Raw genomic sequence first — 24,046 nt, 5'->3', positions numbered from 1 at the left:
CAAGATTGCAGTCTGCAGGAAGCTGTATTGCTGAATAGACTTTAATGTAAGGTCATTCAAGCCGGTCTGCTCCAGGCCTGCTTTGAATGCTCTTTAAGACCCAATCTGCCGCAAATGGAACGAGGGGAAATTTGAGCCAGTCCTTCTCACCTCTGTTTAACCTTGTGCTGTGTGTGTGTGTACTTGTGTGTGTCTGTGTGTGTGCGTGCGTGTGTGTGTTTTCAGTCGTGTGCCTATTTCCATATTGCACTGTGTCTGTTCATTCATGCGTCAGTCCATTTAACATGATATGTTGATATGGTTATTATCAGGTGATATCTCAGACACCACTGATGTCTGATGAGGTGAGATGATGCGTCTTCACACTTGTTCCAGTGTGAAGAACCGATTTGCCTAGCGGAGGCAGTATGATGGGGAATCTTTATGGGCTTTAAAAAATATCTTTTCAGATGGAAGTTTCTCTGTCTATAGATGTCTGTGCTTCAAAGCCCATGCTAATAGACGTCAATTGATATTGCCTTTTCTTTTGAAATATTCAACCTGCAATGGTGAGTTTATACTCCACCTGCTACTCTGTTGAGTATAACCATTTCAACTGCTACTGTATATTACACAGTAGCAGTTGAAATGATTGGTGCACATGTTACGCTAGGATAATAGGTTTTACATTTCAACCAAGTCTATTATAAAACAATATCCATGCACATTGACTGTGAGTTGATCCCTCTCTCAGAGACTCCCATGTAAGCAATGGGCGATAACATCTACAGTTATTTCGTGTAAAAATGCATTTAAATGATGGTCAAAGCTAACAAAAGTATTTGAGTTAGGCGAATGAGGAACTTATCCTTTTAAACTTATTTTCAGTCTGAATACATAGGTCTACTGCTTTAACTGAAGAATGTATGCCTAATGTTGATACGTTTTAAACGGGAAAAGTAGATACTTTACTGAACATACTGTACAAGACTGTGAAAACGTTTCTCTCCTATGAATTTTTAAACATTTTATTGGAGCTGTTCTTGCACAGAAAGTCATTTTTTGTGGACAGATTGATGGAAAAACATTCGCAGCTGTGCCACATTTTTCCCATTTCTTTTATGATTGACCCTTCAGTCTTCAGGGACGCTCAGTGTTTCAGAAATGTTCTTGTATCCTTCCCTGGCTTGGTATTTTTCAATAACCTTGTTGCAGGTTTTATGTTGAAGGTGTTTGGCCTCACTGAGTTATTAGAGTGACAGTAAAACCTTTTTGCTGCACCTGTAGTCATTAAGGTGACGTATTAATAGGCTTGGTGCAGGATTCATTAATTAACAGTTGAATATCTTGGTCTGTTTTGCAGCATTGACAAGCCCAAAGCCCTGTCCCTGCTGCTGCACACGGCAGACATCAGCCACCCGGCCAAAAATTGGGACCTCCACCACCGCTGGACCACCTCTCTACTGGAGGAGTTCTTCAGACAGGTCAGTGTGTATTCCAAAGAGGCTGGTCCAGTGTGTTCTTCAGTGCTTTGAATATGTACAGGTGACATGCCGTGCTTTTCAACTAGTAACATAAACAGACATAGATATTGATATTTTCATAGATAAACAACCATTTCAATGATGCGATTACAAAAAGCAACACACTTCTAGAGCCCTTGAGTTGTAAAACCTAACCTGGCCTTCAGATCTCGTTCTTATTCTTGAAAATAGCATACCGGTACATTTAGTTGCCGCACTTCAGCTTTAGATTGTGTCACATGATCTTCCTCAGCAGATGGGAGTTCAACCCATTTGTCAGTAAGTTTCAGATATTTCCAAAAAAAATATTTATATACTTTGGCCTCAAAAGTTGAGATGGAAAATTCTTGGCTTTCATGTCACACCTGTGCTTTTCCTGCAATGTGAAAAAGAGTCTCTATTGGACGAGCTGTTGAGAAACTCTTCTCCAGGGAGGATTGCCAGAAGATGAAACACCAGTTTTGAAATGGATTCAAAACGTCCTCACAGTAGTACACTCTCAATACTTGTAGCCGCTCCTTTGGTGCTGGTTGCAACAAAAACTGTTATTAGTTTTCATTGTGTGTTCAGACTAGGTTTACAATAATGACTGATTGATTTAATATGGTTCTTCTGCATAACTCTAGCCCCCAAAGCACTGCAGTCATGTTTATAAGTTTAATTGCAGGCACTCTGCTCGTTGTCATCATTAAAAATCCTCCCATGACTTGGCTCCATTGCAGATTAAAATGTAGAACATTAGCTCTTTTTTAAAACAATGGCTATAAATATTAGATTGTGGATTTGTTTGTCAAAAAGAGGGACAGCGGTCTAACTGGGGCCACATTGCTTTCATCTCTTCCATTATGAATCCACATTGTTCTCATTATCAGTGCTATTGTTATTGTGGCTTTTTTCACGAGGCCTTTATCTCCCGGGATACGAATCTCCGATAAATAGCTCCTCCAAAGAACATTGCCTCCCGACTCCACATCTCATCTCTTTGTGACAAAAAACATCAGAGGGAGAAAATGAAACACATTTGTGGCCCAAAAGCACTCGGGGCGGGGGGGCAGACAAATCCAAAGCCTGATGATAGAAGTGTGAGTGTATGCCGTATTATGTCTGGAGGCTGCGGCACATTTTCATAGAGAAACTGAGATTGGCTCTGACCGAGGTGGCTGCTGTTTTCAGGGGGACAAAGAATCAGAGCTGGGCCTGCCGTTCTCTCCGCTCTGCGACAGGAAGTCAACAATGGTGGCCCAGTCCCAGATCGGTGAGTGGCTTCTGCATCTTTACTCTCACCACCTGTGTGTGTGTGTGTGTGTGTGTGTGTGTGTGTGTGTGTGTGTGTGTGTGTGTGTGTGTGTGTGTGTGTGTGTGTGTGTGTGTGTGTGTGTGTGTGTGTGTGTGTGTGTGTGTGTGTGTGTGTGTGTGTGTGTGTGTGTGTGTGTGTGTGTGTGTGTGTGTGTGTGTGTGTGTGTGTGTGTGTGCGCGTGTGCGTGTGTGTGTGTGTGATCAAGAATGTTACATTTCAGAAAGAAGGTTTCCTCTTCATAAAAAGCAAGCAGGGCCTACTTCAAATCAACAGGCATCTTAATAATCAAGTTCATCAAAGTCCAAAATTACCCAGGGTGTCCGCGGGGTCTTAAAAAGTATTAAAAGTTGATAAATCAATTTAGCGAAAATTAAGGCTTTTAAAAAGTATTAAAAAGTATTAAATGGCATTTTCCAAGGTATTAAGAAGTCCCACAGCAACGACAACATGAAACACCCTTTAATTTACTGAAACGACATGTCGGGAAACCCCACAAGGCGGCCCCATGCATAGCGCGCCGTAAAATGCTGCTTATTATTTTAAGTTTCGTTGCCTTGCTCCGCTCTGTGTGTGTGGGGGGAGGGGGGGGGAATAAACGACTACGGTAACGGGTCCCAAGGTGGGAAGACCGGCATACGCAACGCTCTGGGGGTCCAACGGCTCCGTGTGTGCCCTATATGATCATTTTCTGATAACGATGAAAGAGCCCGCCTCCCTCTCCCCACGTCTCCTCCTGCTGCTGGGCTGTCAGAAGAGGGGGAGGAAAAGAGAGGCAGTCACCGTTTATTAAATATTATTATATTATTATACAGAGAACAGAGTCGTTATCAATTTGTTTTAAAGCTCAATAAATAACAAAGAAGACCTCTGACCGGCACTTTCCTAATTTTGTACGGAAGATTTAAACTTTAACGGACATGTTGACCGGCGGAACATTTTTTTTACGGAAACTGCCGCACGGTCCCCTCGTTCCTTGGAAAAGGCGGAGAGGTGGGTGTTTTTCATCTGCTGGTGGACTACCTGAGAGATACAGCAGGAGAACACGCCGTCCACCGAGGAGAATAAACAGAAGGGCAACCATGGCAACCATGCTCCGGGTTCTTCTTCGCTGCTTTTGGTGTATTTCGGGCGGCAGCAGCGCCACTTACAGGCATGACATAGTACTACATCGTTTCCAGCATTTGCAGCGGTCTAGTGTGAACGGACACGTTAATGAATCGAATGCGTTTGAAAGGAAGCCTTTTTTGCGCTTGCGTATGCGTTTTACCGTGTGGGGCCGGGGTCTAAGCCAAACTATATACGGTCACAGAGATCTGCTATTTTAAAGTAAAGTCAACACATATAGACCCTAAATATAGTCTATATTAAGAACGAGAAAAGTCTTAACATATATATCCTTTTTTGTAAACATATGACAAATGTGTGAGGGTGATGACGTCAGAGCATCGTCCTATGTGCCAGGCAGGGGCGGATCTAGACAAATATTCATGGGGTGGCCAGAGGGTGGCAGGAGAATTTCAGGGGGGGCATCCCCTGGCAGAAGTATATGCTGATTTAATCGCAGTCATATCGATCAATGTTAACTTGGAAAGCCACAATATTGATATTTTAACTCAATAACATTAGGTGAGATTATTGTGGCACATCAGTAAAGCCTTAAATATAAATATATAAGGTGGCACACGTCATTTAATGAATTTTAACTGAATGAGTTGGTTTAACTCTTAGACCAGCAGGGTTACCAAATATGCAGACTGCTGCAATAAGTACATTAATTAACTGTCTCATCGATGTGTGTCTGTATGAATATGATAATATTAACAATCATATTATTCCTATCAGCTGTCAATCACTGTTATGATTCACATATTCATTCATTATTGAATAAACTATATTTTTTGGAGGAGTTAATGATGAACGTTCCTCAAGATTCTTGCTCACCCTCCTTCACATTTGAAAGACCAGTAATTATATCATAATTCAAAAGAATCAAAGGAACAGTTCAGCGCCCCACGACTTCATTGCAATCAGTTACAACCTGGACTTTACATCAGAAAGAACAAACATTAAAGAAGTGACTAACTGCATCAGTTAGGGTTAAAAAATGTGTATTCAGCTAAAACATACATCGCTGAATTTATGATCCAGTGGAAAGTCCGTTCTCAGGACTTGAAACTGTTTTTTGGGGGCAGACCCCCACAAAGAAGAAACATATATTTACACATGTAAGGTCATCTTCTTAAACAGTTTATTATTCTCATCGACTCATCCGTGAGCAGAGCATCAAGTTGGCATGCCTATAACAGCTGAATGTGGCGATTTCCATCTTGTTCAGCAAAACACCTCACAAACGTATTAAGATTTAAAGCTATGGTGCGTTTTGATTCAATGCTGAGTACAGCCAAACTTGACAGGCTCTTCTCTGTCATAGTAGACCGCAAACAGTTGCGGCGCCAGAGTATTTGTGTTGGGTAATCTGTGGTAGGGCTAACCCATACAGTGGTGGGGCTCAAGTCAGTATTTTTGTTGGGTAATCTGTGGTAGGGCTAACCCATACAGTGGTGGGGCTCAAGTCAGTATTTTTGTTGGGTAATCTATGGTAGGGCTAACCCGTACAGTGGTGGGGCTCAAGTCAGTATTTTTGTTGGGTAATCTATGGCAGGGCTAACCCATACAGTGGTGGGGCTCAAGTCAGTATTTTTGTTGGGTAATCTATGGCAGGGCTAACCCATACAGTGGTGGGGCTCAAGTCAGTATTTTTGTTGGGTAATCTATGGTAGGGCTAACCCATACAGTGGTGGGGCTCAAGTCAGTATTTTTGTTGGGTAATCTATGGTAGGGCTAACCCATACAGTGGTGGGGCTCAAGTCAGTATTTGTGTTGGGTAATCTGTGGTAGGGCTAACCCATACAGTGGTGGGGCTCAAGTCAGTATTTGTGTTGGGTAATCTGTGGTAGGGCTAACCCATACAGTGGTGGGGCTCAAGTCAGTATTTGTGTTGGGTAATCTGTGGTAGGGCTAACCCATACAGTGGTGGGGCTCAAGTCAGTATTTGCAATGTACAGTGATGCAAATTAGTCGCTTTTCGGCGCCTCCCGCTTTTTTAACGCTGCTTTGGGTGACTTGTGTAATTCGTGGAGAACCGAAGAGTTTTCGTTTGGGGGGGGGGTGGGGGTCCGTCCGTTAGTCGGTCCGTTAGTCCGTTCGACTGACGGACAAGCGAGTGCCTGTTTTTCCTGGCCAATGACAGGTTCCTTGAACACAACACGAGCGTAACGTGTCTTCACGTGGTTATGTCTCGTCTGAAAGGAGTGTAGACTAGACTAGAGTGCTTACGGAGAGCACCGGAACGCAGCTCCAGCTCTTCAAATATTGCAGTACCCATAAGGAGCCGTACACATGCCGCAGTGTTTGCGTGGCTGTGTCTTTAGTTGTAAGCACAGTGGCGATCTGTTGTTATTAGCATCTGGTTAGCTAGCTATGCTAACGAATTTAAAGAGCTTTTCTACAACCAGGTGGAAGAGAGCTCTCTCCTGAGAGGCTCAAATAACCTCAGCTCAGTGAGGTTAAGGAACACCTTGATATGATCCTTATAGTTATTAATGAGACATTAGAGACTAAAAAACTGGTATAAAATACTATATGGCAGTAACAAAAAAGTTGTTAAAAATAACAAGAATAGAGTTTAAAAGGGGAGTGATTTGTAAAATATCCCAAAAGAAAAATCTGCTTACAGTTCTGTTACAAATGGGTTTTGAAATATGTATCCATAGATCTCCTCATGTTGCTCTCAAAGTGCACCAGATTGATGCTTTTAACTTCAATATTTAAAAAAAAATCTTCCCGGACCCACCTAGAGAAGGTTAGGTCCCCCCCACTTAAATCATGTTCACATGGATACTAAATACATTTGCACACATCTTGTGTCCATATCTTTCTGTTTTGGTGGTCATGCCACACCGTGCACATGCATGCATGCATATCTTACCATGCGCGAGTCATGGTAAGATATCTGGATTTAAGAGGTTGCTTTTTCTTTGCACAGCATGAAAGAAAGGCCAAATGAATTGGCTGGGATTTTACTTTTTTTAAGCAGAGGTTGAGTTCAATAATTTGTACGGACCTCGGAGGATGTTGTAAAAATTGAAAGGAAAAAGGTTCCCCACCCCTGCTGTAAATAATAATAAAAACCCTTGATTTATAACTTAACATCTCTGTCTCCTATTGATCTGAGTATATTATAAAGAATAGTCAGTTAATTGAAGGATTATAGCGCAGGCCTTTGTCAGATGGTATATTACACTGTTTTTTTCCTGCTTCGAATAGTTCTCTCTTTTTTCACCATACCTGTGTTTGCATCACTGAATGTAATTACATACACGCTCCCCTTGACAGTGAAACGCCACGCGTGAGGTTTATATTATTTCCCTGTCTCAATCCAAATTGAACTGTATGAAATAAAAAGGCACATTTGTCTTGTAGCAAATAAAAAGGGCGACCTGGAGCCAATCCTGCAATTTCCCCACAGGTCAAAGAGTTGACATGCTGAAAACCCAACCCCTGCAGAGGGGTCTGGGTGGATTCTCCCCCAGGAGATTTTTTGAAATACTAACATCAAATACACATTCTGGTGCTCTCTTGAGAAGAAAAATAAATAAATATATATTACTACACAACGTATTCAAAAAAATGAATGCCATTTTAGTTTTCTGTTACTTTGTTCTGAAAGCTGAACCTGCTGCTCCTCACAGAGAGGAGAGGGGAGAGGCTGTGTGAATTACTTTACTTTGTGGATAAGGGTGGATAGCCCCCATTGTTCTGTGTGTCAAAATGAAAGACAGCCCACACACCTATCAATCATCAAACCGTGGGGTCTTATAGTTGTACCGATGTATATCGATATGTACTACAGCAAAAGTATTCTCCGTCGGGACTTCCTGCAACAACACCACGCCGTTATCTTGATTCTGATTGGCCAGAAGACATTATCAAAGATGTTCTATTGAGAAGACGATCACTACGTGACAAAAGTTTTCAAAACCGTTTCTCTTCGGTATTTCCATACAAGTGGCTACTGAAATCAATCTTACTAACGGCTGCCTGTGCAATTTATTCTGCGCGAGTTGGCAGACTTTATTTTGCTTACTTTAACATCATTTTTCATGGTGGGACTAAGCCATTTATTGGTATGGCTGTAGCCTACCCCAGTCATACCCTGACCGCAAATACCTCATTCCTTCTGTCTACTTGTATCCGAAATGCTTCTCGTTTTGCGCTGTCCTCCCGTTCAAATGAAATCGCCGCCAATCATATTTCCAAGCTCGCGCCAGGGGGGGGAGGGGTTACAAGGCTCGCGTCTTGTGCTGCATTCACTTGCACTCGGACATTAGAGATTTTCTCTCATAAATGTCCGATGAGCCACAACTTTTCTTTCAAAACAAAGCTGCCAAATGGGGTGGCAGCTGGGGTGGCAAGGCATTTTTCTGAGGTGGCAGCTGCCACCCCGTGCCACCCCGTAGAACCGGCACTGGTGCCAGGGCTTAGCCCCGGACAGCCCCAGCCCAATTTAACCCCTGGGTATTTGTGAGGGAGCTCCTATATGGGATTACCCCGCTGAAGCTCACCAAAGTTTAACATATTTCATAGTTCAAAGTTTTGTCAATTGTTTTGTTTATTGGTCAAATACTGGTTTCTAATGTTTTCTGAGGAGTTTTACTGGAATGAAAGAGCACAGAGTACAGAAGCAACAAAGCAGCATACTGCATTAAACCTGACCTTCACAGAGAGGTTGAAGTTCATGTGGAAAGGAGGCTTCAGTAGTCTGTCTGCACTCTGTTTAGTTTTGCTATCTTACAATCAATATAGTAAATTTGAGGTAAAGTGTGTAGCCAATGTAACCGGTTAGAACTCAAAGTTGCGATGAGGTCTTAAAATGTATGGAAAGGGTCTTAAAAAAGGTCTTAAAAGGTATTAAATTTGACTTCAGGATTCCTGCATATACCCTGTTACCAAATGAATACACAAAGCAGAAGGATGCCAGCTTATGTATATGTCCTTTCTTTGTCCTTCTGCTAAGAGGAATATCGAGTGTATGCAAATTACACCTGTGTACGATAATGAGCTGGACATGTGTGTTGCCAAATAGCAAAAAAGGACAGAGAACAGTGTACCGGTACTTAATAGAGACCTGATTTATGATAAAGTTGACTCCGTTCTTCAAGATCATATTTTATGGGTCTTTCTAGAATAAATATAAAATGTCACTGAATGTTTCTTTGTTGTGGCTGCATGCAGAGGTTGTGGCAGGGAAATCGTTTTTCAATGTATTTGTATGTCTTTGCACTTCTTGGGCACATTATTGATATTTCACAATCTCTCTTTGCCTAGGCTGTTTTAGGTAGTTTGACTATGGTGTCATATCTCTGGAAAGGAACCAGAATTGACCTATACGTAGATGATTATGTATTTTGGGTTACTGCAGATTGACCCCATGGCTTACTGCTCTTTATAAAGTGAGCATTGAGCTTCCCTCTATGCCTTTCTTATGCCATGTATGTGCATATAATAACAAGATGACCTTTCGACTAGGTCCGTAACTTCATCTTAAAGAATTCTCCGTTACCTTAGAGAAAAAAACGGTTTCCATTAGTTCAATGTTAGCCGTGTCTATTCGTTTCTCGTGTTGCTCTGCTCGGTCTTAGTTGCAAACATCCCCATTGATCCCTGTCTAAAAATATTGAGGTTTTTCTTTAATGTCATTTCTGAAGTTCATAAATCCATTGCTCCATTTTGAAACCTTGATAATCATTATTAACATTCTTAATATTAAGAATGCCAGCGTTACAGTGATTCTTCAGGTCTTTTACACACCCCAGTCTTCATTATACAATATAAACACCTAAATCAAAACATATTGATTTATAAACTGGTTTGCTGATATCTTTGTCACCAGGGTTCATCGACTTCATCGTGGTGCCCACCTTCACTGTGCTGACGGACATGATGGAGCGGATCGTCAAACCGCTCATCGACGAGGCCTCCCATGCAGGTGTTGCTGGCTTTAGACGCTCAAGGTAGGTTTCAGCACTTTCTCTAAGAAATCATTTGCAAACAAAGAGTTTGCATGCTGCTGAGTAGCAGGACTGAGCAGATGGAAGTGGGTGACAATATGCAAATCTGGGCCCATTTTAATCAAGCAGCCAGCTTAATCAAGGATGGAGAATCTACTGTTTTCTACCCTTCACCTCTCATACCTGTCTGAGTAACTGCTGGCTCAATGACGTGATTAAAGCTCAACATCTCTCTGCAATAACAGCATATCTAATGGCTGAATGGAGAACAGCAGATGAGTCTCCCATGAATAATCAATTTATGTGCGTGGAAATGTCTCCACCTTTCATTTGGGCAAAGCCACACACCTTGAAATTGACATTTTAGAGATGCTAAACTCCTCATCCCGTCTCCTCTTCTCTGAGATGAACAGTGGGCTTCATTGAAGCTTTTGCATTCTCAAAAGTCTCTCCTGGTACAAAACAACGTCTTTTTGCATTCGCCGGCTTCATTAATTGGCTGAGTACTTTCCTTCCTCCCGCATACTTAATCAGGTATGTGCAAGGCTTTGAAACCCTGCTAATAAGAAGGTAAATTCAACTTACTCTGGCGTTACTTTTTAAACCATCCAGAGAAAGGTAATGAAATATAAGTTAAGACTGTAATTAGTATCTTTGAAAGTGAGACTTTTTGAAAAAACACAGCAGCACTTGGAGAGTCTGGCTCTTCATCTTTCGTTGCACCTGCACATCAATACCAGCCTCAACTGCAGTCATTAGCATCACTCAGTGACTCCAGCCCAAGTTAACGGCGTGGAAGTCTCAGAGAGTGTTTCCATTTGTTCTCTCTCCTTGGTATCGTACGCGCCTGGGTGCTTCTGGACTTCCCTTAACATTTATAGCTGTTTTCAATCATCTTTAACTATCTGCCTTCCCGGCCTGCTTCAGATGATCAACCTGTCTTTCTCTCTTCTTCTCTTAACGTGCCTCTGAGTCTCAAAGCGCATTTTATTTTTAGACAATCTAGGAATAGAAATGTCAGTCTGTTGATCTGTTGGTCCTCCAACAGACATGTGTGAGCCCCAGGAGAGGAATTGAAAAAAACGAATCCCTAAAAGGAACACACAGAAATGTCCATAACGTTGTGTGACTCACAAGAGACATATTTGGAAAGATAAAGGACAGAATTGAAGCCGCACAGGGCGAAATATCCTGTCTTTAGAACAAAGTATGTGCTTTCATCAGACGCATGCCGAACATACCTACTTCTTTTATAGTGTTCTTTTAAAGCAGGGCCTCTTTTAAAGATATAGATTCTCAAACCACGCTCTGAAACTTTCTAGAGCTCATCCAAGAAGAACAAAATACAATGTTAAACTCTTTCCAATCTGATTAGCTGAGTAGCTCTCAATACTTAACGTGTGAAAATAGGTAGGTGCTCCTTTAACTTGACTTAATCCTGGGAGAAGCTCTCACCTGTGTCTGGTTGCGTCTCCAACAGCGCTTTGTAAACCGCACCATCTATATTCAATCGTTCTTTTATTGAAGACACCAGTAGCTCCAGTGTCTCAAACCTGAATTCCGTGAAATTGAGCTCTCAAGTGAATTAGTGCATCTTTTGGGTATTTGAGATATCTCGTTCATTCAGAAAAACCACACCACACGTTCTCTGAGTTTTAAGGTAATCTTGTTCATTCTGAAAGAAATACAGCAAATATATTCCTTCAAGTGAAGGCATTCCGCTTCTTTAACTTAAAGGACCTTCCTTCCTCTGGTTTTCCTGTCCAGTCTGAACAGTATTAGCTCAGATGAGACCAAGAGGCTCAGCAGCTCGTCGGGACAGAGCTCTCTGCTGATGGTGGACCTGAAGAACTTCAAGGCTCTGTGGAACGAAGAGGTTTACCAGAACAGAGAGAGGTGGAAATCTCAGGCTGCTAAAGGTACAGTACACCCTTACAACAACCAACATATCATACAGGGGGAAAAAAGGCCTTTTGGGGATTGTCCTGGTAAACCTGATCCGTCTGAATAGATCATGAGATTCACAATGATTTGTCATAAAGCTGCAATGCTCTTAACATCTGCAAAGCTTAGCTTACAGAGAGGGTGATTTGAACTGACCTGCATTCCTTTGGGATATTCACAGAACAGCCTGTCCTCTTGCATATGTTTTTATTTGAATATTTACATGATCAAGATGGCACCACTTTTGTAATCAAGCACCCATAAGTAGGAAGAAACATAGTGTTATCCTCTGATTATTATCTGTATGCAAAACCTATTGCTTGTAGTGATAATCAGTTTGTGGATCTACACAGTGTCTTCGCTTCTTTCAGCTCAGGTTTCCAGTCGACTTTAATGTTTGGTCAACTTTCCCCAACAGAATCTGTTCCTCCAGCAAAAAAGCTTCAGACAACCCACTGTAACCTTCCTGCTCTGCACCAAACAGCAGAGACACACAGTAAGAGAATAGCTAGTGTGCACAGTGGAGCATTTAGCAGCTTAGATCCAGATATTTCCCTCAGGAGTTCGTAGAAACAAACACCCAACTCTGAATGAATGCTGATGTTCCTCCTTAATTGCAGGATGTGTAAATAGGCAGCTGTTTACCATGTCAACTTAATGCTGATGAATGTGTCTGCAGGTTGTTTCTGCTGCCTCCAAGTGGCCACTAACTAAGTCATTAAAGGTTTAGGTAAACAATCATAGAAATGTTATAGAAATATGTCTTTTATCAGGTCTGAAACAGAACAAATATCACCTATTGTGCAAAATCCATACAAGTATTGTATACATCAACATGTGTCCCCTCGGAAAGTTTCAGGAAAAAAGATTCTCTCGCTTTTTGTCCTGATCCATTTACTGTATATAGAAACCTGTCTGAAAATGAGCTGATCAGATTTTGGCCACTTGATGATGTCATATCGATTTTCTTGGCTTGTGTAACCATTAGCCAATCACCAGCCAAGGTAACAAGGTAACACCCCCCCCCCCCCCTCACCTTATCACCTGAATTTCCTCCTAGAGCACCATTGTGGTCTTTTTAACCAAATCTCTCTCAGAGGGGCGTGGGGAGGGGCTCCTTATTTTCATCTAAAGTAACAGACACAGAATCAGCACTTTTGAAACAGGGCTGAAACAGAGGGGATTATGGGTAATGCTACAATGACCTGTTTGGTGTTTCAAGCCAAACACTTCCGAGACACGTTCTGTATATATCTGAGAGCTATAATACATTGATGAAAAACAGTATAAAAGGGGACCTTTAAGTTAGATTAGTGAATGCAGACTCATATGCTAACATGCCCCCCACCCCCCATGTGACCTCAGAGGCGGAGGAGAGAGCTAAAAGGGATCTGGAGGAGCAGGCCCAGCAGGAAGAAGCCATGGAGCCCCGGGAGGTCCAGACAGAACCAGAACAGCCTGAACCAACGGAGGACCAACCGGAGGGGGAGGAGCCGGGGTCAGCAGAGGTCAGCCAAACACCAGATGGTAACACGGAGGAACTGGAGCAGGAAGCGCAGCCGGAGAGCCCCTCACTCAAGAACCCCCCCCTGCAGAACGGTGCGGCCCTTTCACTGTTAAATCCCAGAGCACGATGTGACAGATGGAGATGTATAAGTCCTAAATGATCCATAGGAACAGTCAGCATGTTGCAATGAAAGTAAAAGATCTACAGTGAAACATATAATCCTGTGTGACTGACTCTTATATAAAGGGGTTATAGCAAAGTGTAGGAGATGTGTTTATTTATGTTATACACCATTTGTCAAGCTAAAGAAAATGGCTTTTAATTTTTCATTTATTCTTAATCTTTTTATTTTAGTTGTATTATTTTCTATGTGTTTTACTCTATGTGTAATGTTGAGATGCTGTTTATTTCACTCGCTCTCTGTTTATTTGAATGTGAAAGCACTTTATAACTAAAGGTGCTTTATAAGTCAAGTCTATTATTATTTGTATTTGTATTATGTGAATGATAAGTAGTTTCTTCATGTTTTTATCCAATGCTAGAATAAGTCCACTAGACTTTAAAACACAGTTCTGTGGGTTTGAGCAGTGTTTAGCTGCACACCATGGATGCATAATGGCTGACTGGCAGGTCAGGCAGGGGGTTTTCACAAACTTTTTGAAGTAGAGAGGATGCTTTGAGGATTTCATTTTGTTGTTTGGAAAGAGTAAATGTTTGCCGCCACTGAATGTGAGTCAGTGTGAGGAATAACACGACTCTTCTCACTCTTCAGGAGAGTTGTCTGAAGGGACTGAGTCTCCAGTGGGGGAAGAAAACAAGAACAAAGGAGACGCTGGTGAGTTCATTCCTGCAGCCCACGGCTTCTGACAAAAAACACATGAACTCAAGTGTCCACACAGAGATGCCATTTGGTAAGGTAGAGCCAGCTACATGTAGAACTAATACAGTCTAATGCAACAGTCCTGCAAGAATAAGAATAATATGGAGTTTATTGAAACAATCTTAGAGCAAAAATACTGCAACTAATAAACAAGAAACTAGGTTAATGTATGACCTTGTGAAATTAGTTTTGAACTGTTGTTTTAATGTAATCTCCCTAATTCTTCTTTAGGCTATAAAGAGATCATATATGTACTTTAGAATAGTTCTCTGCTTTAGGAGAAATGTTTGAGGACCTAATACAGTTGTTCTGAGTTTGTATCGCTATGGTTTATTGTACCTATTGTAATTTGCTTTGGATAAAAGTGTCAGCTGTCATGTCTTTAAATGTTGACTTTAAGACAGTTTCTAGCTGCAGTCAAACAATATTTTGAACACATCCGAGACAATTTATTAATCATGAGAAACTCAGGAACTGACTTTTTTGAAAATAGAACCATCCTGCTGAAATTCAGAACAGTTTGTAACATTATAATCTCTCTTTTTTACTCCATGTCTGTGTTTCTAAAGCAGAGGTTACGATGGACTGAGCTGCCTCTCTGGGGCTGTCGCCCTAAAGCTACTGACCTGTTTGAGAGGACTCACTCTCAGACCAGAGGGAAGTCCATTATTTGGGCTGCATCGCCCTCTACAGGCCACCAAGAAACTGACACCTTCACTTCCGTTTCTCTCTGTGAGCAACTGTTTTCTTATTTTACTGCAAGGCTCCTGTTGGCAGAGCTCTACCCACGTGCATTAATCCTACCTTCCTGCTTACTGATGAAGACGAAACAGAAGAAGATCTAAGGACCTTATTACGGCGACACGATTATGGGCTTATCTTTTGTTTGCCAATCTTTGACCTTGCTTTGGGTTGTGTTTCTAACTCAGCCACAGACATGTAGCCATTGTCCCACCGCTGTTATGTATCGCTGTCTACACTCACTATTATATTTGAACACTTAAAGAACTGTGTAGGAAAAAAAAAGTTTATTTAAGGACAAAGGGACGATCACACTTATTTATTTTGGTACTTATTTAAAGGTGCAGATTTATGGGAAATGCAGAATAAAGGGACTTTTGAAGCTGCTACACAGGATGTACAGCATGCTTATGTGTAGAGTAATTCCCAGGTTTAAAGCACTACTATTTTACTAGAAAGTACTCCTTTAACTCACCCTCTCTATGTAGAACCCTGACTTGTTCCTGTGCTTGCTGTTTAAACAAACACATTTCAATCGCACATTGTGTGTCCCTTAATACGTTTCATTTCCTTATGGCTATCAGACATGGTGAAATGTGTTTCCTCCAGCCATGTTTATATTGTGTCTCTGTCCTCTTTACTGTAAATATTCAACGTGTGTACATGTATGAATACGATTCCACAATCCACCAACAGATGTTTTTGTTTGTTTTGGATTTAGTGTAAGATATTGCAGTGAGAAATGTCCAAAAATTAGAATGCAACTTTTACGTTTCAAACATATCACACATCGGTTTTTTTTTGTATTATATGAAAATCCTTTACTTGTTCTTTTTGTAAAGTTGTTCTGCTTCTCTTGTGTCCCACATGAGTCATGCACTAGTTATCCTCACACTGTGTGTCATTTCTTCGTCAAAAGACTTCTCGATGCCTTCTTATATGTACTCAAGCTGTAGCAAAGAGTCAACATGGCTGCAGGATTAGAACATGTATGTATTTTATTTTGCAGTTATGTTACAGCAGCTCGGCCTACGAGGTGCTGGTGTGATGTTTTTCTCCACGTAGTTACGGCGTGCTCGCTCTCCTGTCAGCCAGTTGAATCCGTCGTGCTTCTGTGATGCGTCCGAGGCTACGAGTCCAAACTGTTTCTGCTTCTTGGTCCTCTGCCTGGTTTTGAAGGCTTGTAATGTTGTGTATAGGAGATGCAAATATTGCTTACTGTGCATATGTAACATATTGAACCTCCGCAATGCTGGTTAAGCTTTTACTATATACTTAATATGTGTAATTGGAAGGAAAAAATACAATTTTGGCAGTTGCATAATGATTGATATGATTTCCCCTATAAACTGTGAACTGTCATTATTTTGTTCTCCTTATGTTTTTATGATTTTGGGAAAATCCCCAAAATGTTTGTTATTGTGCCAAGATCAAATAAGGGCACTTTTTTTGATGTTATTATTACTATTATCATTTATTATTATTATTATTATTATTTTAAAGTATACTGTACTTGCATACTCAATCTCAATCCTTATTTATTTATATAGCACATTTAAAACAACCTTCAGTTGACCAAAGTGCTGTACAGGCAATAACTACAATATAACATAACACAATGGGAGAACAATAAAAGAATAATACTGGTACATTTACTAAAACAAATAGTTTATACTGTATGGGGGTTAAACTACTCCACACCTAAACATTTATATACAAATGTAGGATTTATTTTGTAGCCTATTTGTTTTAAAACACACTCATTCTGATATTATGCCAGGAACTTTGGTATGGATAAAAATCAGTTTATCACATAATGCAACTTTGACCTAAAGAACACAGTCAGTGGTTAGCTGCCAGCTGGCTGAATGTGTGCCTATATACATGTTCTCTCCACCTGTAGGACAATTCACTGTGTGATGTCATTTGAATCTGTGCTGATCCAGGTACAGTCAAAGAAAACAATTCATATCTTCCTACAATTACTCCAGTCTTGAGTAAAGACTTCTATTTTGTTGAAAAGTGTCTCGTTTGATGTTTTTCAGAAGTATTTATGGTGGTATATTTTGCTCTTTCTTCATGTAGAAAACATCTATTTTATAGCTGTATATCTTTTATTTTACTTTTACTGTACTGTTCGCTGGATTGTCCAAAATAACGTCTTCAACATGTAATGACATTTTTCCAAGTTGTGTCTCCTCTGGTGTCTCGTTTTAGTGTGTGTCTGTTGGATATGTTTAATGCCACCAGCTCTGAAGTCAGAAAAATGTAATTGGCTGAAAACTGTCAATTTAAAATGTAACAATCATATAAAAAAATAGATTTATAAATAGAACAAACGCATCGTGTGCTCCAATAGCCTGCCTGATACTCGGTGAAGCAGAATATATTTTCTGTACCGAGGGACCAACACATGTACAGTCTGTAGTTTGCTCAGTCTTTCACCTGCTACTGTATTTAACAAGAGTTTATACAACCATAATCACAAACATAGCTGTATTTATGACCTGTGAAGACTTCTGAACACGGTGTTTTGTAATTGTTACTACGGAACAGATTGTTTGTTGTGTGTTTAATGCTTTGTGTCCTTGTTTAGTTAGTCTGAATCACTCTATAATGATGGATCTCAAACTGTTCTAGTGACTGAGGTTAGATGGATCTAAAGCGTGTGTGAGAACCTGCCGAAAAATACTTAATGTGCATTTCTGATCTCCTCACTGTGACCTGCTCTATCGATGAGAGTTTGAATGTGTGTGTGTGTGTGTGTGTGTGTGTGTGTGTGTGTGTGTGTGTGTGTGTGTGTGTGTGCGTGTGCGTGTGCGTGTGTGTGCGTGTGCGTGTGTGTGCGCGTGTGTGTGTGTGTGTGTACATTCACGAACGAGAGTGTGTGTCTAGATGAAGGATTGAATGAGAGACAGAAAGTGACGCAGTGGACTGTTTAAAGCTGGTAAACAACTCACCGCCAAAAACATAAAAAAAGAAAATATCAGCACTTTTTTCCCCCTTTAAAGATCTCATTCTCATATATTGTATATACCATATTAGGCTTATGCCACAGAATTTGATTTCATATATAAATCAAAAGTAGACGTATTATAAAGTTTAAATATAAAAAGTTATGTTAATACAAAAGCATTAAGGTGAGTAGTCAAACTGGCTAACAGAAGAAAACCACCTTAGGTTAAACCCTCCACTACATCCATGAAGACTGTGTGTGTGTGTGTGTGTGTGTGTGTGTGTGTGTGTGTGTGTGTGTGTGTGTGTGTGTGTGTGTGTGTGTGTGTGTGTGTGTGTGTGTGTGTGTGTGTGTGTGTGTGTGTGTGTGTGTGTGTGTGTGTGTGTGTGTGTGTGTGTGTGTGTGTGTGTGTGTGTGTGTGTGTGTGTGTGTGTGTGTGTGTGTGTGCGTGCGTGTGCGTGTGCGTGCGTGTGTGCGCGTGCATGTGTGTGTCACTGTCCCACGCCGGCCAGGCGGCCGTGTGTGCCACCATGCTCTGACTGCACAGCTGTATCAATAAATCTGGATTCAAAGGGCTCAGATCCTGTCCGCCTGTCTTTATTTCTTTACAACGTAGAATCTATACAGTCTTTAAATGACATTTAAAGAGGCATGCTGCTGATTTTACACATAAAACATCAATCTGTTGAGTTTCAGCGTTTTCTTTTGGGAAGTGCAGAATCTAGGGGTGCGTCATTCTTTTGATTCATCCATAAATTGTCTCTAAAATGTCTGAAAATAGTTGAAAATGAGGTTCCATCAGTATCCTAAACTATCCTACCCATGAGGCCATAGCATTGAAACTGGATTTGTCAGGGTTCTTACGGTCATTAAAAACCTGGAAAAGTCATGGAAATTCAAAATGCTAATTCCAGGCCCTGGAAAAGTTTTGGAAAGCAACATTTTTCCCAAAGTTTTGTAAAACTCATGGAAATGTAACTAAAGTTGCATCAAATATAATTTATATTTTATCTAATCGCCGATATAGTAATACTATAATGATAATAAATACTGTATGGTATAGTAATGAAACGTAGAATGGCATTTAACTGACGAGGTGTTTTGCTGGTGAGAGATTTGAGTTGCTTTAGCGTGTAGAAGCTAGTAAGCCTATTTGATTTGCTTTAGATAGGACCAACATGTTCCAGACCTTATTTTCCTGTTCCATGTTAAAAGAAACTATTTTCAGTGAGGCCGCTGAGAAAGAGTCATTTTTTTTGGTCATGGAAAATGAGGTAAAGGTCCTGGAGAAGTCATGGAAAAGTCATTGAAAATCATTGGTGAAAAAGTGTACAGTATGAACCCTGATTCGTATTGCTGTAATAATTAGTCCAGTTCATACTGACTCCTAAGAGATCTCCTCCTAATGTGCTGGAGTTTCTACAGACAGTGTTTCCCGTTGATCTGAAGGGATAAACACAAAGTGAATTCGTACTCAGAATACATTCTTTTTGATTTGTCTAAGTAGACTTTAGCAGCAGTCCCTCAAACAGTTTGTATCCTCTTCTCCCCTATTTCTTTAGCTGGAGTTGTCCAGTTGCCTGAGCTGATTGAGGGGTCATTCTATACTCCTGATTCAAAAGTGAGAGCAGCATGGTGCGTTTCCTCTCCTGACCAATCAGAGTGTGGCAATGCTCTTTATTTAAAGCATAAGAGAGGTAGAGAATTCCACACCTTCCTGTCTTCACTTATTCCAGACATCATTTCAGCTAGTAACTCTGGTCTTAAGCTTTCTGATTGAGAATCTGAAATGTTGCTGGAGTGAAAGAACATCCTTTCAATGGGTTACTGTGTCAGGGCAGATCTCAGTGCTAGTTATGCAAGAGGTTATGGGTTGCCTATGAATGACTTATGATTGCAGGCTTTATTATTTAAGGCTTTGTTTTGATCAAAACTCATGAACACACTTATTATCAAAGAGGCATTTATTCAACATTGAAGAGGTATTTCATTATTATTGAAGCACTGAGATTTGATCTCCAAGTATTTAAAACGTTTTTTGAACTAGTTTTGAGGATTCTTATCCTGCTAAAGTCTGGGAATTTGGTGCAACAACAAGACTGCTGAAGTCCCATTAACTTCACATAAACTGCATTGTATTCCCTCCCCCATCCTGAAAGGACATTTGACAGTCACTATGAAGGATGGGACATTTCTCATTTTGCTTATAGGATTATTACTATTATTATTATTATTATTATTATTATTATTACAACCACAATTTCCAACAGCTCAAGGTGATGTCCCCAAATTGCTGTTTATTTAATGTATAATGACAAACACATGTAAGCAGCTGGAACCAGGAAATATTAGACATGTTCAGCTTGATAAACACAATGAATCCATTATTAGAATAATTGGCAGTTCATTTGAATTTAATCGGTTGAAGAGTTGATTAAACGACAACCATTTCTGCATTCGTAGGTTTCTCTCCGTTTGAAGCTTGACCCCCACTCTAACGCTAACAGTCAGACTAAATCTGCCTCTGCTGAATCTATTTGAATAGTGTGTGGTTGTTTGCTCACAAAGTCATTCAGACAATACCATTCAGTGCGGGCTTTAGTCCCTTGTTTTCCCCTAAATATCCTGCACCATTTCACACAGCATGGGCCTTCTCTCACAGCAGACATTTTGGACTCGTCATGGTAGGAAGGCTCAGGTGTTTCTAATAACACTGTCCCAGAGAGAGAGACAGTGAGCCCTCGCACAACAACAGCACCCTGAACCCAGGACGCTAAATGGATAAATCAGCCATCGTTAATTTGATTACCTACACCTGTTTCTACTGCGACACTCTAACATTTCTCCTGGGAAAAGGGCTTCATGCACACTGTAGACAGACAACTGATGCACTCACTTAATGCCATGTTGTTCTATGCTTTCTGATGTGTGGTAGAAACAAAATATCCAAAGTGCTACACTGAGGCAGTTGTAAATTACTGCCGTCTCATATTTCAAAATGTAACAAAATAACATCTACTTACAATCTATTTTGATCGTATTACTCTCTACACTTGTACAACATGTACTACAATAAGTAACAAAGAGTGTTAACATCTACTACCCTTTCATCCCTGAATCAGATATGAAATGTGCTTAATGCATTCCTGAAATATTGGAATGATAATATACAATATATATTAATAAAATATTATTTTATGAATATAGCACCTTACAAAACAGAGTTATATATTTATAAATGACTTTATATGAGTTCTTGTCAAAGGCGTAAGATTACATCATTATATTTTTAAATATGAGAACATGACCCTTAGTTTTATAATAGAAAAAAAAGCTAGTGGTGTGTCGACAGGAAGAATTCAAGCCTTTAGATATTTGACGAGCACTTGTTTAAAGAAAAACATGCAAATAATGAAAGTGAAGACAAGTGAATATAGCTAACTTACTAGAATCAAAACTCATATGTATTAAACCCCATAACTGAACATTTGTTAGACAAGCAGTTGTCCACTAGATGTCTCTGTTAGACTTGAAATCCCTCTGAAGCTCCAGCAGCTCCACCTCTCCCTCAGAGGCCCGCAGCACTAAAAATGATCCAGTGACTTGATGTATACCGTGTCACACTCCCAAGACAGTCAGTATATAGCTCTTTATCCACCATATAGGCAGCTCCACAAACATTACACACCCAACGCATATTTATCACAAGCAGCATGCATATTCATGGGCAGGTTGATGGAGCTGGTGGAGGGATGTGTTGGAGTTCTCAGAGTGCCGCAGCAGAAGGCGAATGTTAATTCAATTATACGGCAGCTGTTCCTTGGTGCCCATGGCCACTGTGTTTGCACTAGAACAGAAATCTTGTATTAGGTCCCTCGCCATAAAAGACCATTGCCAGGCAGGAAAATGGAGACTGCCTGTAACCAAAAGCCATCAACCGTATTTTAAAGAGCTTTTAATGCTTATTTTTGGCACGATTGAGGAATATGGTGATGCTGCAAAGTAAGATTTGTGGTTGCTATATTTTTTTTTTGGCTAGCTGATTTACAAAGCTTTTGTTTTTGGTCATTATTCTTTTAAATAGTCAATCTGCTGGGAAGTGAAATGTGCAAATTAGTTTCTTTTTTTCCTGGTATTAGCTCCAGTCAAGGGTGGTTGGATAAACACGACTGTGTGTCATGTGGTGGCAGAACTGTGATTTGGTGAAAGCCAATTTACAGATACATCAAATCTCTTTCTTTGTGTGTGTTCTTGTGGATTTATATAATCAAGACTTTGTGTATTAACATGCATTAAACAGACAACATGTATCTATTGGTCCTCAATTGCTCTCATACATGCAAATGCAGTTTGTCAATAATGTGAGTGTTGGTATTTGTGCTCCACCCCACCTCCTGTCCCAGGCTCTGGCTGAGCGCCAGTACGAATTGGTGGAGGAAGAGGAGGAGGAGGAGGAGGAGGAGGAGGAGGAGGAGGAGGAGGAGGAGGAGGAGGAGGAGGAGGAGGGAGGGGTGTGAAGGCATCCAGACTGTCCCTTCATTACCCGGCTCCCTTAGACTCGCTGTCTGATTTAATCACATGGCCACTGGCGGGAACTGCTGCTCTGATGTTACCTGGACCTGCTAATAAGTTTGCTTTTCCTTCATCAAAAGGAAAACAGCCTCACCTGCGGGAAGGATGAGCTCGACTGCACATACATGTAAAACATATGCAGGCATTCAAATGTGAAGGCATCGAAAACACTCAAGAAACCTCAGGTATTGTCCTCCTATCACACACAGGGGAAGATATAACCAGGAAACTAAGATTATAATAAATAAAAGATTATTTTCATGATTGAGTAATCAGCTAATCATTTTCTCTATTAATCGATCGGTTTCTTCTAAAGATATCTAAAGTTTTTAGTTGAATTTCTCATAGCTTAATTTGAAGTCTGAAAATGGCTTGTTTTGTCCAACAAACACCCAAATATCACCTCATTTATCGTCAAATAAGACAAAGAAAAGCAGCAAATCCTCACATGTACAGTAAGTGTTGGAACTTAAAAAAATAGTTGGCATTATTATCAACTTAATAAAAATGTATAAATACAAAAATGCTGCCAAACATTCAGAAAATATATACTGTAAATAAAATCTAAAGATATCACAACAAGGCTACAGTGCACTGGCCTTTGGGAAGCCATCCTGTGACCCAACCAGAACGGACAGCATGTTCACACCACTTCACTACACACGGCCTCATCACGCAGCATGTAAAGTAGACCTCGCATATCAAGCTGTTTAATAAAAATTGAACCCCGTCTATCGACTGGAAAAAGCACAGAGCTCTATTTAGAGTGACTGATGGAGAGCCCAGAATCAAAGGCCCTGTGGCACGAGCTGCTGGTGAGTCTGGGAATTGGCCCAACTCTTAAAGAGCCCAGCGTCCCTCATCTTGACTGGGGGGGGGGGGGGGGCAAACCCCGAACAGGAAGTAGCGATTTCTGCTGGCAGCTGAGAGGATCCTTCTCTGGAAGCCTGACAGGTGAGGGGGCCGAGGCTGCCAACTGTACCCCCCCCCCCCCCCCCCCCCCCCCCTCAGGTGGGCACAGGGGGCAGGGCAGACCCCCGTCACAGCATTGAGACACTCAGCAGATGATGGGAGCTACCGAGGGCATTTCACTCCCTGATGTCTGCAGACAAAGATCTGCTGTGGAAGTGGGAATCTCTCCAGTACAACATGGCACTGATAGAAACACAGAAATATTTCTACTACAAATATTTGACGAGTTGATTTTGAATAATGAGAGGTTGTTACTGGGTGTGTTTAAGCATTAACTCTCAGCGGTGGAAGTACATTTACTACTGCAGTGTAGATTTGAGTCACTAAACTTGACTATTACTTTATACTACATATATTCATGACGACTGTGATGTATATCGTCCTAGGCTTGTTTGCTAATATGAAAAGTATAAACACCCCTTTTCCTGTTTTGGTTAAACAAAGTAAGGTTTATGGAAATTAAGTGGATGTTAAGACAATTCCCGACTAGCCTCGCCCGACACTTTTTGGGGGGATTACCTTAGATTCAAGTTGTCCCTCAAGACTTTTCGGATTTAATATAAAAGGCACATTATCGACTGATTAAATCAAACCAACTGAGTGAT

At 40.8% G+C, this 24,046-nt stretch overlaps 1 protein-coding gene across 7 annotated transcripts in view; it reads left to right on the top strand.

Annotated features, from left to right (window-relative positions):
- Positions 1 to 18,473, top strand: part of pde1cb (phosphodiesterase 1C, calmodulin-dependent b) — a 101,527-nt gene extending 83,054 nt beyond the window's left edge. For 5 of the 7 annotated variants that reach the window (XM_079651901.1, XM_079651902.1, XM_079651906.1 and 2 more), the window contains 8 exons: positions 1,343 to 1,463; positions 2,676 to 2,757; positions 9,752 to 9,872; positions 11,637 to 11,788; positions 12,232 to 12,309; positions 13,179 to 13,412; positions 14,093 to 14,155; positions 14,770 to 18,473. In XM_079651901.1, coding sequence (XP_079508027.1) covers positions 1,343 to 1,463; positions 2,676 to 2,757; positions 9,752 to 9,872; positions 11,637 to 11,788; positions 12,232 to 12,309; positions 13,179 to 13,412; positions 14,093 to 14,155; positions 14,770 to 14,789 — 871 coding nt within the window. In that variant the 3' untranslated portion in view covers positions 14,790 to 18,473. The remainder of the gene's footprint in view (positions 1 to 1,342; positions 1,464 to 2,675; positions 2,758 to 9,751; positions 9,873 to 11,636; positions 11,789 to 12,231; positions 12,310 to 13,178; positions 13,413 to 14,092; positions 14,156 to 14,769) is intronic. The other 2 variants (XM_079651903.1, XM_079651904.1) reach the window with 1 other exon arrangement.
- The last annotated feature ends 5,573 nt before the right edge of the window (positions 18,474 to 24,046 follow it).

This window comes from Notothenia rossii, assembly GCF_949606895.1.
Source record: "Notothenia rossii genome assembly, chromosome: 9".
NCBI lineage: Eukaryota > Metazoa > Chordata > Actinopteri > Perciformes > Nototheniidae > Notothenia > Notothenia rossii.
The sequence above is the reverse complement of the archived record's forward strand: the minus strand, read 5'-3'. Positions and strand labels throughout refer to the sequence as shown.